The sequence below is a fragment of the Chrysemys picta genome, chromosome 7 (genome assembly GCF_011386835.1).
Source record: "Chrysemys picta bellii isolate R12L10 chromosome 7, ASM1138683v2, whole genome shotgun sequence".
In the NCBI taxonomy this organism is placed as follows: domain Eukaryota; kingdom Metazoa; phylum Chordata; order Testudines; family Emydidae; genus Chrysemys; species Chrysemys picta.
In genome coordinates, this window is record NC_088797.1 from 116,742,400 (window position 1) to 116,755,214 (window position 12,815).

The 12,815-nt window shown below is 42.2% G+C and overlaps 1 protein-coding gene across 20 annotated transcripts in view; it reads left to right on the plus strand.

Moving 5' to 3' along the window:
• ABLIM1 (actin binding LIM protein 1) overlaps window positions 1-12,815 on the plus strand; it is a 314,331-nt gene that overhangs the window by 100,072 nt on the left and 201,444 nt on the right. The window contains exon 1 of one of the 20 annotated variants that reach the window (XM_065552414.1): window positions 10,180-10,507. The exons of the other annotated variants lie outside the window; for them this stretch is intronic. Coding sequence (XP_065408486.1) covers window positions 10,492-10,507 — 16 coding nt within the window. The 5' untranslated portion in view covers window positions 10,180-10,491. Of the gene's footprint in view, window positions 1-10,179; window positions 10,508-12,815 lie in introns of those variants that run through there. 20 annotated transcript variants of the gene reach the window in all.

Consider the following 12,815-nt stretch of genomic DNA (forward strand, 5'->3'; position numbering starts at 1 on the left):
GCCTGAAACTATTGTGGGAATCCATCAAATCAGACTCTGAGACATTCACAATCACTTGTATGTGCACTGCCGTGCTCGCTGTCACTTGTGCACAGCTGTGAGCGCACTTTTGTGGTCAAGTCTCTTTTGTGCATGCAGACTGAGTGCAGCTCAGATGCAAAGGGGTCATGGACATGCAGATTCTATCCTTACACAAGTGACAGGCCTGGGAAGAAACTGGAAGTGAGTTGAGGCTGCTTGGACAATTTGGCCCAGGCAGTCTTAGGGACTTGCTATACTAAAGCAGAATAGTTTTAGTTTGAAAATGTGCATGCTAGTATCAGTGCCTGTTTTGGATGAGGTGGACAGACCGGGAGACAGAAGGAAGCTACAGGAGGATCAGAAGAGAGGAATCCCAGGAGGCTGAAAATAGCATAGTAGGGAGCTAAGGAGAGGATTGGAATGGTGTGGAGAAGCTTACAAAGAAGAGGAACAGTAAGTGGGGCAAGGAGGAAAATGACAATCAGGGGTGAGGGGGGAAGAGTAGCAGTGGGTAGGGATTGAAGGGATCCAAGAGAGGATTAGAGTAAAATGAGGGGATCAGAGAGGATCTGTTCCGTAAGGGGGCTGAGGGGATCTGAAAGGGTAAACACAATGCGAGGTTGGGTGGAGTATAAGAGACTATCCTTGAGAAGAACTGGCCTCCCGTAGTCAGAACAGACAATACAATTTTTAGATCACTCGCTGATTCGAATGTGTGCCTACCTTTATTTGCTTCCCCCGCAAATAGATTTTTCTTGCTGTGGCATAGCAAGCAAACTGAGGGGTGTGGTCTCCTTGTTATTTGTCCCCGGCAGAGACTTGGCAGACCAATGATGGCATTGTTTTTGTGTCCCTTTACTCCCAGGCTTGTGTCTGAGAGAAGCTCAAAAATCCCTTGGAAGACCATAGCCTCTGATAGCAGCAGCTGCAGTGATCAGAAAGGAGGAAGGAAGACAGAAGAAATGCTGAAAAGTCTCCATTGGACTGTTTTGTCCTAGCTGCTCAGCCTTGTTCTAGAGGTGTATAGACTATCAGAGCTTTTCATCAGAGATAGGTGCATGTTCTTCCTATGACCTGAAGCCATAGCACTTGTCAGTAGGGTGACCAGATGTCCTGATTTTATAGGGACAGTCCTGATTTTTGGGGGCTTTTTCTTATATAAGCACCTATTACCCCCACCCCCTGTCCTGATTTTTTTACACTTGCTGTCTGGTCACCCTACTTGTCAGGTCTCAGAAAGCTAAGCAGGGCTGAGCCTGGTCTGTGCTGGGATAGAAGACAGGAAAAGTAAGGTCGGCTAGTTTTGTTCATTCAGTAGGTGGCGCCTTCCCTCTGTGCCAGCATTGAAGAAGTGATGCTATGGGGTGTAGTGCTGCTGGAGACTTTTAGATCAGATGTAAAACTGAGGTCCTGCTTGCTTTTAGCAAGAGTTGTGGGGGGGTTACCCTGGTGACCTGACCCAATTCCAGTTTAGGGAATTGTATTCTTTCACCCTACAATTCCTCTCTAATGTTCACGTGGATACAATACCCTTCCCTATTTTTCCTAGATTGATGGGCAGTATTTTTGTGAAGACTCCCAAGACTCTTGTACCTTGTGCGGACCTAGGCTGAGCAAGCCACAGAGGTTACTCTCACTCCCTGGAAAGAAGATGTACAACGCACCCCAACTTTTCTCTTTCTTGGTCTCCTCCCCCTACCTCTCGGCATCTCTGGAAACTGATTGCTGGGTCCCTTACAGTGCTGTTGCACAGTCAGAATAATGCTTCAGAATGAAGGGCCATGCATGGTGAAGCCCCTATATTAACACTGAGAATCCTGCATCTTCTAATGAAAACAACCTCCCCACCCTTACCCAGAATGCCTCAATATTGCCCACAGCTTTTAGATAGCTAGGACTTGCACACAAGCAATACTTATTGGTAGAAAGTACTCTCCCTTTTAATAAGGAAACTGTTTTGTCTACAAACTGTCCTTTGGCTTGATAATAGTTGAAAGTTTAACACTGTTGCTATTTAGATTTCAAAGGTGACTGTGATTCAAAGATGTATTTATTTCATCATTTTTCCTGTGAGGGTTTTTTTTTTAAACTGCAGCCCTGATTTATTTTTTAAAAGGACACTTTTTTGTTAAGTCCATGGCAGGATTGAATCCGAGGGCAGAGGTCGTCTTTGGTGTAACTCAGGTGACTTCAGCAGTATTACACTGGGGAAAAATCTGGCCCTCATGAGAACACACACCGTTTCAAAACAGGCTTGCATGTTGTCTGAATGCAAAGCGAGGCTCTGGCTCCAAGGGTATGTTAGTAGAATCCTGGATCTAAAAACCACTGCAGTGAGACTTCTTTAAAGGTGCACTGACGTATTAAGAATAAATTGGTTGTGTAACAAATCTTTAGAGCGCCTGTGGTTGTTTCCTGGAACCAATTCTTCATTTTCTATTAGGTGCCGTATATTTTGATACAACTTCAATACTGTTTACACTGCATTTTTGTTTCCAGACCTTTCACCTGTCTTTAACCCTCCTGGATTCCTGCATTTGCATTGGCTGTTACCTATGTAAGGGTTCAATTCAGACTAATTTGTTTAGTAACGCTTTGATGATGTAACTTTAATCCACGTTAGCCCTGCATGGTTTCCAGCAACTGGTTTCACCGCTGTGGGGTTCCCCTCCATGTCTCCACCTAAATTCATTCTTGGCTGTTTTATCCAATAACTGAGAGCAGCAACATGGCTGTTCCTTCTATTACTAGATGCGGATGAGCAAGATTCGCCAAATCAGCTTTGAGTAGAGAGAAATAATTCAAGTTGTATTTTTACCTCCTCTGCAGCTATAAGTATGTGGGTGGCGTGAATATTATTGTGGTGGACATAAATGAAGATCCTGCTTGTGCTTTAACTCCATAATGCTGATGAGTGCAGGCAGCGCGGGCTGGAAAGAATCTAAAGTGCCACCCCTACCCTCGCTACCATTTTCAGGGACTCGTGCTTTTGTTTTGCTTCTGAATGCAGTTTCCCCCTCCCCTGTTCCTCACTTCCCCCATCAGACCCTCCTGGACATGGGTTAAAATAAGAGGGAGCAGAGTTAGGTGTAGCTTCCCCCATCTCTGCTAAAAGCAAAGGGAGAGCTCCATCCCCGTGACCTCCGGATGTGCTCAACACCCCCAGAGCTCTACCTCCTTGCTGGTGGGGGAAGTGAAGCTCACTAAGCAGGGGAATCTGATGTAGAATCAGGGAGAAACTGGCGCCTGGCTGAAGAGTTCCTGGTGCTTCAGCCTTACCTTTTAGTAGATGAAGTATCAACAGTCCTGGATGGGAGAAAGGCAACTCCCATCATGTTCATCGGTCCTCTGGCCAGCTACAGCATAGTCGGGGGAAGAAGGGACCTGGAGAAAACAGCCCCCTACTGCTTTCTGTCCTTCGAGACAGGGAAGAGGGGAGCAAGGACCAGCTCCTCCCCACCTGCCTTGCTGCCTCCTGATCCTTGGGAGTGAAGGAAGAGGGGAGCAGGGGCCAGACTCTTTTTGTTTCCAGGCATTAATACCACAGCCTACTCTGCTCTGCATTCTCATACTATATTGCACCGTGTCATGTGTTCAGTCTGTGAGCAGGGTCTTTGTTCAGCTTATCCATTGTATGGCACCATGTACATCTACAGTGTCGTATAAGTAACAAGCGCTGCCTCTGATCTTTCTGTGTCAATCCTCAAATCTTTCCTAGGATGATCTGGTGGTTAGGCCACTGGACAGGGACTCAAGACTTGGGTTCAGTTCCAGCTCTGCCACAGACTTCTGTGATGACCTTGGCTAAGTCACTCAATCTACGCTGTACTTCCATTCCCCATTTGTGAAATGGGGATAATGCTCCCCTACCTCACGGGTAGTGTTATGAAAATAAAATCCACCGATTCAGATACCCAGATGCTATGCTGAAGTGAGCCATATAAGTACCTAGGTAGAAGAGCTGTCCCTGTTTCATCTACGCCATAAAAATCCACCCTTTCATCCTCACCTCTTGCCAGTGCTTAATTCTGTGTCTCCTTGACTGCTGCACCTTTCATCTCTTAGGTCTGTGCATTTCAAGTCACTCCATTCAACTCAATCATATCTGGTGATGCGGTCATTTGGATCCATATCTAGATTTTTGAGTACCACAGAACCTGGGGTGTTGCAGACCTGGGTTTTTGTTCAAGCCCCCTGTAGGCATAGATGAGGGGCCAAATTCAGCCTTGTTGTTGAACCATTGGCATCAGTGGAGTTGCAGTAGGTATGAATTTTGCCCATGACGTTTGACCACATGAGTGTAGTAAGTTTTAAGGAGAATTTAATGACAACTTTTTAAAAAAACACGTACAGAAACAAAACTCAAATTATCATTGTCTCCAAAAATGATATAATTTAAATGTAGTTGACTAATTTAAATGTTATATTTAGTAGGGAAGAGACAGCTGTCTTAGAATTGGCTTTGTTATATCCGTTTTGATTCCCTTCCCGGGTTCCCAGGTTGGAAAGGCCTGGGTAGTTCACCTTTATTTCAGTTCATACCAGGAACTCGTTTTATTTTGGATGAGTTAACTCCCTTCAGCATCCTCTTCCCCACAGCCCAAGAGAGGAGTTTTATTGTAAATGTCCATGGTTGTTACAGTTCATGTTTAAAGATATTCCCATGGGAATATCAGTGACTAATATAGTTAGTTTGGGCAGGTAGAATGAAGTACATTATTACTAAGTGAAGCATGTTTTTAAATGTGGCAAGTTACCTTTCTTTGTTCCTCAGATGTCTCCTTGTATTACTAAGGACTGTGGAGGTTGCCAAATCCTTTAAAATATCTCATTAAACTTTCAGGATTCCATCTGAAATTAGGATGCTCTCTGTAAATCTTCTAATTGAGATTCATTTTGCTCCTGCTCTTCTTCACCTGCCCAGGTTCATTGTGTCCCCATCAGAGCCCGGTGTATCCCCCTCTGTTTTCCATCCACATCACATCTCCTCTCCTCTGAACAAGGAGAACTTGATGAAACTGGATGCCTTTCCCTAATCAAATAGGGTTACTTCTAAATGACAAGAAGGAGTAATTACCTGAGCCTGGAAGTCCGGAGGTATGGGTCTAGTCCTTGCTCTACTACTGACATGCTGTGTGACCTTGAGCAAGTCACATCACTTCTCCGTGCCTCAGTTTCCCTTTCCACCCTTTGTCTTGTCTGTTTAGACCCTTAGGTCTTTGGGGGAAGTATTGTGTTGAGTATGCATGTTTACAGCTCCTAGCCCAACAGGCCCCTGACCTCATTTGGAGTCTGTAGATGTTATCGCATTACACATGGTGAGTGGTGGTGGTGGTTGTTGGTGACTTATCAGCCATAATGCTATATTAAAATCAATTAGGGATTTTTTTAAAATCAAGAGACGTATGGGATGGGTTGTTTATTTTGGGATGGAGATATTGGTTACGGAGAGAGAGTATGTCAGAGGCACATCTGCAGGATGGGTCAAATCCAGCCATTTGTGGGTATTCCTGTTAACCTCCCAAGGGAAGAGGTGCAACCTCATCGCTTAGAACAATGAAAATTTGTCACCCCAGTCAAAATATATAATAAGGATCAGTCATAACTTGATAGGGCAATAGGCTAAATAATCTTAAGGCTCTCTCTAGATTGCAAAACTGTCTTTTTGAGGTATTTACTGAGTAAGGGTTAATGCTGTAATAGGATATACAACCATGTCTCTTGTGAACTTGCAAGCCCTAGGAAGACTGAAGAAATTGGCTCTATTCCCTGACAATTTACTGACCGATGCAAACTTTGCATTAGTCTATTCTGCTGTGGACTAAATAAATGGTGCCCTTCCTGAGAAGTGATGGGCCAGCAAATCAAATAGTCAGCGGCTTCCCATCAGGCAAAAGGCCACATTCTGCTCTGCATTACCCTGGGGTAAGCCTGGAGAAAGTCCACTGAAGTCAACAATGACTCTATTTAAGTCAGCGGACTTACTTCCATTGCTCACCACAGGCACAGATGCTGGCACACTCTGGATTGCGCTTGTATCAGAGGACCGAAGATGTGTTGCTTGGCTATGTTGCTGATGTGGTTAGACAGCAGTAAACTTGCAGTGTGGGATGTGCTCATGGGGAACTTGAGCCAGGAAATGCTGGTTAGCAAAGCTCAAGAATGTTGAAAGTAGAGACGGATGTGCTGCCTTCTAATGGCACTGGACCATTGCAAGTGCTGTGGAGCAGTTTCATAATACTCCCATTGACCTTCATTTTTTCCCCTCGTGGCAGGCACAGTTAAGCTAGGACAATAACACAGTGGGTCACCTTCCATGTAAGAGCATGAAGGATTTTGTGTTTGGAGAAAGGAGGCATTTGCCAAAGACAAGAGTTCATAGAAATATTGGCTCTTAATTGACTTATGCCATATAATGGTTCCGCTGTGGATGCCTGCAGCAGGGTTTGTTGTCAAAACTGTGTCTGCCTGGCTTTGAACCAAACGGAGATGCATGTTCAATTAGGTTGGGTTTTTTTGGATGTTACTGTATTTAACAAAATAGTCTTTCTCCCCCCCCCCCCAGTTTCTGGTTACTGGCTCATCATTCAGTGGACAAGCACTACAAGTCAGTTTTGGAGGAAATCATAGAGAAATCATGCACTGGTATTTATAAACCATTGCCTCATCTGTAGGGAATGAGAGCAAGATAAAGGCTTTGAAAGCCAACTCTTCAAGTGAGAATAACAATTTAAGATCCTGGTTAACCAATTTTTTTTTTCTTGAATGTACTATTTTGTGTCAATGCATGGTCCTTTGTAGATTAGTGGATTCAAACAGTCTGGATTCCTTGCAACAAGTATCTCTTTTTAAAGGGACAATAGTAATTTAAAAATCACATTTTTGTCTGAATGTTTTTTGTATTTATTTGTGTGTGTATATGTCTCCAGAGTTGTTAGTTACTCGTCCTTGTTCTCCAGTTGGTGAGGTATTTGAATAGATTCTGAAAGGTTGGCAGAGGTCCCGTTGTAGTTTAAGAATTTAAACAATGAGATTAAAAACAAAAATCACTCAGGCATAAAAGTGTAATGCATTTGACTTTATTTACAATACCAGCAACTGATATTATATTCTTTCACTCAGGAGTAAATTACTTGGCTCCTGACCTCTTCAGTGTAATTTACTACAGTGTATGTTTTAAAGCTATTTTTACGTGCATGTTAAAGGCTAGCATTGCAGTTTTCTCTGGCTGGCTGATCCTGCTGGGAAAATCCTTCTTTGCAGCCATGGGTGAGATGCAATACAGCAGTGCTAATCTCTAGCACATGTGAGAAATGAGGGTAGTGGACTCGGAGAACAAAAAGTCCAGATACCAGCAGTTCGCTGACATGTCAGCAGCTGCTAAAGTGGAAAATGAATGATAATTGTTGATGCAAACCTTCAGAGAGTGTTTAAAGATCACAGCAAAGGGTTAATCGTAGCCGTGTGTAGTGCCTTCTGGCATTATGTAGCATAGCAGAGCTAGTATTTATGAATGAAGGTCAGACATGCCACTTTCAAGCATAGGTGCTGGAACTGCGGGTGCTTGAAGTGGTTTGCATTATATACGGGGTTAACAGTTTGGTTCAATGGTTCTCAGCACCCCCACTATAAAAATTGCTTTCAAGACCCTCTCTGACTAGCTGCTTACAAAATATGGTGTGTGTGTTTTTTTTTAAACAAAGCTAGGTTGAATTGCAGCCCTAATTGCTCTCTGTCAGAAATGTGACATGGTGCACAATATGTAGGGGCTGAAGGGGTTTAGCCCATCTTCACCAAGTGAGCAGCCAATGCTATTATTAGTAACACACTGAGTCATAGAAGCAAGAATCCCTGCTGCACAGGAGGGAGCTAACAATAGAAGCCCAGCCTAGATGCATTCGGCAATAGGCATTTTCTCCCATGTATTTCCCTACACTTTTTTTTTTTTATTTAAATAAAGGCTTAGTTGAACCACATCAGAGCTGCGAGAGGCTGGCTTATTTAATTTCTTTCTGTACAGGGTGGTATATATACAAAACACTTAAATTTTATTTACTGCAAATATTTCAATCACGGGCTGTATGTTTTGTTTCTCCAAGATGTATCATCCATCTGCCGCTCTGTCGGAAGGGCGCCTGCATATTGATTCTGTACGTTATTTTTTTTTTCTCCTGAAGTAAAGGCTTTTGGGAAGGAATTCCCTTGTGGTGGCCTGAATTACAATCCAATTTCAGCTCTGTGAACCCGGAAGTGTGGTTTAACTGAGTTTGTTACTGGAAATCAGGAATATCTGAGGTTATGAACCCAGGTCATCATTGACTTCCCCTTTGAGCTCAGCCTCTTCTTCCTCTTTTTCTTTCCCATTTGTAAAATAATGGGTGATAAAATGTACCTGCCCAAAAGGGGCATGCTAAGGATTAGTTAATGTTTGTAAAGTGATTTGTAGATTACTGCAAAACATTATGAATAAAGCCCTTTGGAGAAGGAAAATATATAAGTACAGTATTGCCAATTGCAAGTGTTCACAAATCATGGTCTCTCTCCCCGGAGTGGGTGGGGGGGGAGATTGGCTTTAAATGATTTTTTTAAAAAAGTTTATTTTATATTTGTCTTCTGGTTTTTGAGCCACTAGGCATTGTTTTTTTTATTATTATTGTTAGGCATTATGCAATAAATATGATTAAGGGTCAGCCAAGAATGGAGCCCCATTATTCTGTACAAACACAAAGTAGCAGACATTTTTCAAGCTTTTCTCCAAAACCTCAAGGGCTGGAAGCTTACCTTTTTTTTTTTTTTTTTTTTTTTTTTTTTTTGAAATAAAGTCTAAGCCTCTCACGTAATAACATGACTCCAGAAGCTGGGGCTTCAATGGAAAACAACAAATATCATCAGAATTTCAATGAAATTGTGACAGGCTTGGCAACACTGTAAGTGCTTTATTATTTTGACATCAACTTAATGACCATCCTAAAACCACTGCTCAGTTAGCGCTGGGAGACTGGTGCTTGGGAGACTGAACCCTGGAAAACCAGACCAGTTGCATGTCAGAACTCAGCAGTTCTATATGGAATGGACAGAGGTGTGTGTGTGTGCTGGAGAAATTTATAGGTAGCCTCATTGTTCAAGACATCAGTCTTTTCAGTTTTTTGAGCGCTCAAGATTTTTTTTTTTTTTTAAAGGTGGGAATGATAAGAGGATTTGGAGCTTATACATATTGTACCTCCAAAGCAGATGAGTGACCCAGACCCAGGCCAAGAAATTTCACTTAATGAACATTTTGACCTTTGCTCCCAAACCTAGTTGCCCTCTAGACTAACTTTTTTTTTTGTTTGTTAACAGCATCCTTCAGAGAGATGCCCAATGTGCATTGTCTCATTTAACTATTTCATTGTGTGCTGTGGTGGAAAGACATTAGGAGAATGTCGCAGAGCCCGTTTGCTTTCCGGATATTAACATTTATATCTGTTTTAAAATGTAAACAGGGCTCTATCAAAGAAAGTCAGCTCTGCTGCCGTTGCCCTCTTGTTAAATTTCCAGTCACCTTTGTGCTTCCTCATACATTTGGGAGGAGGTCTCCAAAATTCAGAAAATGAACGCATTATCCTCTTTCAAAACTATCCTTAAAACGGCCTTTGCTGTGATGCCTACAAAAAACTTGCCAACAGTTAAGCTGTTGGTATGCTGAGACCACGCCTGTCATGCTGACCAATATTGTTTTATTGTTTCTTTGTACTTCCCTGTCTGTCGGTGTCCATCTGTTGTCTCTGGTCTTGTATATAGATTTTAAGCTCTATGACTTTTTAATCTGTTTATACAGTACCTAGCACAATGGGGTCCTGGTCCATGACTAGGGCTCCTAGGTACTAAAATACTACAAATAATCCGCACTTGCCCTGTATTCATCTTGGGTTCTAGTCAAGCTCAGTTTGGTTCAAATGAAAAATAAGCTGGTGAATATCAATTTTGCAATTTAAACAGTTCCCCAGGCATTCCTCAGTGCGCCTCACTTGCAATCTGTTCTCTGTCACTTGGGGGATAACTGTGTTGCCAGTGCTATACGGCTTGGCAAGGAGAAATGGAAGGTGGTGTCAGTGATTAGAGATTAGGGACGGTGGAATTTTGTGTTTGTTACGCAGCAGCTGCGGCAGGTTGTTTCAGCACAAGGGGCAGAGTCCACACGCACGGAACGAACTGACACTAGTAACAGGAAAAGGGACCGAGAGGGAGAGTGTGAGGAGATAGGAGGCACAAGAAGAAGAGACAGTGGCAAGCAATCAGACTGTATCAGATTTAGTGGAAAATCTGACCAAGCAAAAGACGCCTCTGGAATAAGCTGCCTCCTGCCGCCCCCCCCCCCCTTTTTATTTTCTATCCCAGCCAAACATTGCTGGAAGGAAAGTGTGTGCGCGTAAATTACTTCGGTTAATCCTCGCTGTCTCTGCTACAAAGACCAAAGAGGACTCATTTACCATGGTGAAAGAAAAAGGTAATTAACATGTATTGATATGTCAGCCATGATCGTCTAAGGTTTAAACCTTTCACTGTAGAGTTAAAGTTGTTGTTGTTGGCTGTCTTTTTTCCTCTTTATATCCTCATGCCAATAACTGCAGTGAGCTGAATTAAGTATTTTTGCATCTATTTCCCCTACAGTAGGGTTTGGCATGCACCTCGTTTCAAGTTTGTTTGTTTGCTTTCCTGGTAAATGCTTGCTTGTAAATGTTACCTGACTTGCATTTTCTATCCACTGTTTTATTTTTTTAATGTCATTCCTAGTCTTTTTGCCACCAAATGAGTTACATTAAAAATGTAAATGGAATATCGTCATAGCTAGCAAGTCTTGAACATGAAGGCGAATGTCCTCGTAATTTGTTTTTTATATAGAAATGGGCTGTTTTGTAAAGGATAGTTTTTTGTTATTGTCTGGACTCTGCAAGCTGTACTTGATAATTGTAATTTAATTATCTTAAATCACCCCTTAAAGCTGCTGCTCAAGCAAAAGACAGACTTGGAGTAGGAGAAATCAGGGAGTTGGCCAAGGAGTCATTCATTTCAGTAACGCAGGACTGTCTCTCTTGTTGCATTACAACGATATGAAATATAATCTAAATTCAGATATGACTCATGGATTGAAGCTAATTTTGAAACTTAATATTTTAATAGGTGGATTCATAGGCAGTAACACAAGGCCTAAAAGCAATCTCTGCATACCACAAAGAGAATCTATGTAATTTCTCTCTGCTTATAAATCTCAGTAAAAAGCAGGCTGGACATAATGTAATGTAGGAAAGGGGTATAAGTGTCAAATTAGGCTAATAATTCAGTAGAATTTTTTTACCTCTAAGACCTTAGCTGAAAACTGGTTGAGGTGACAAATAAAATGAATTGAGTGACGCCGTCTGTCATGGGCGTGGCCAAACCATTGAACTGTCTGGCATAGTTCTGGTCAATTGACAGTCCCTGCTTAAGAGAAGCCCAAGTCTGGAATCACAAGTATTGTCTGCTTCTCAGGTTTGAGGTATGTTATGTGGGTACTATCAGCCGCTCTCTAGCATTAGTAAGTCACAGATGATATAGTGGTCAAAGCACCCTTTTCAGCAGAGGTAAATGAAGTGTTGTGGAGATTATCATATGTGGAGATTGAAATTAAACTTTAAAAACTGAGGTGCTATCTGGTCTAAAGATGCATAGTGTTGTTCATAAAACTTTCCCTTTTGATGGCTAAAATTTCCTGTCGCCATCCCACTGATTCCCAGGTAGCTGGACTCTCCAACCTAGATGTGTTTTTTGGGGCTGCATAAAGACAACTTGATGCCCTGGAAGGTGCTGTATAAATGACCAACCCTTAAATTTGTATGAAAGAGAAGTGGAGAATAATAGAAGGAGAATGCAGTGTTGGGCATGATGTTGAAAATGTCCCATAGTTTATTTTGGGGGAAAATAAAGAGACTTTAGAATCTATCAATCCTGTTAGTGCTATTTTTAAATACCTAACATGTATTCAGTTTGAGTTTTAGACTAAAATAAGGGCTAAATGCTCTCTCCTGAGTCCATATGAACAGCTACCACTGATACCTCACTGTTACAGATTGTAAACAGTCTGTAGCCCTTAGTATCTTTCCACATTTTTCCTCATTATTTTTCTGCCTTCCTATTTCAGACAGATACTCCCACAACTCCTTCTCCCACTTCATCCAGGACATCAGGAGTTGCAGCTACTTGGGAGCTAATTCAAATGCCACTCTGTAGTGTTGCTTGCTTGCGAGCTGACATGCTAGTGTAGTGCAGGAGGTACCCTCTCTTCCAGCTTCTGCTGGAGTTATCCTCTCTTTAATGTGCCTAAAATTCGGCCTGTCTAATGCCTGGGAACCCATGGTGGTTCATAAACATGCTGGCCACGAACTGGAGAAGCTGGTTTCAGCTAGAAAAATGCAATCCCAATTCACTGAAGTGCAAACCAGTTAGTAATGGTTTATATCAAATTAGCATGCTTCATTATGCTCATAGTGTAGAATGATTTCAGTATGTGTCTGGTCAGCTCAGATATGTGCATAGAAAAATAGAGTCCAGGCTGCTATTCTTCGGTCACCAAATGACGCTGGCAGAATTATGATTGACTGACATTACATTTTCGTTCCTCTGAATGTGCACCTGTCTGCTTCCTTTGATCGGGTGTACTTGACACATTGTTACGCTATTTCATTCAAGAACAACTTGCCCTCACAGTATTCAGTAACTGATAAAACAACTTGCGTATGCTTCTCAGTCAGTATCTGCTTTTCAGAATATCCACCTGT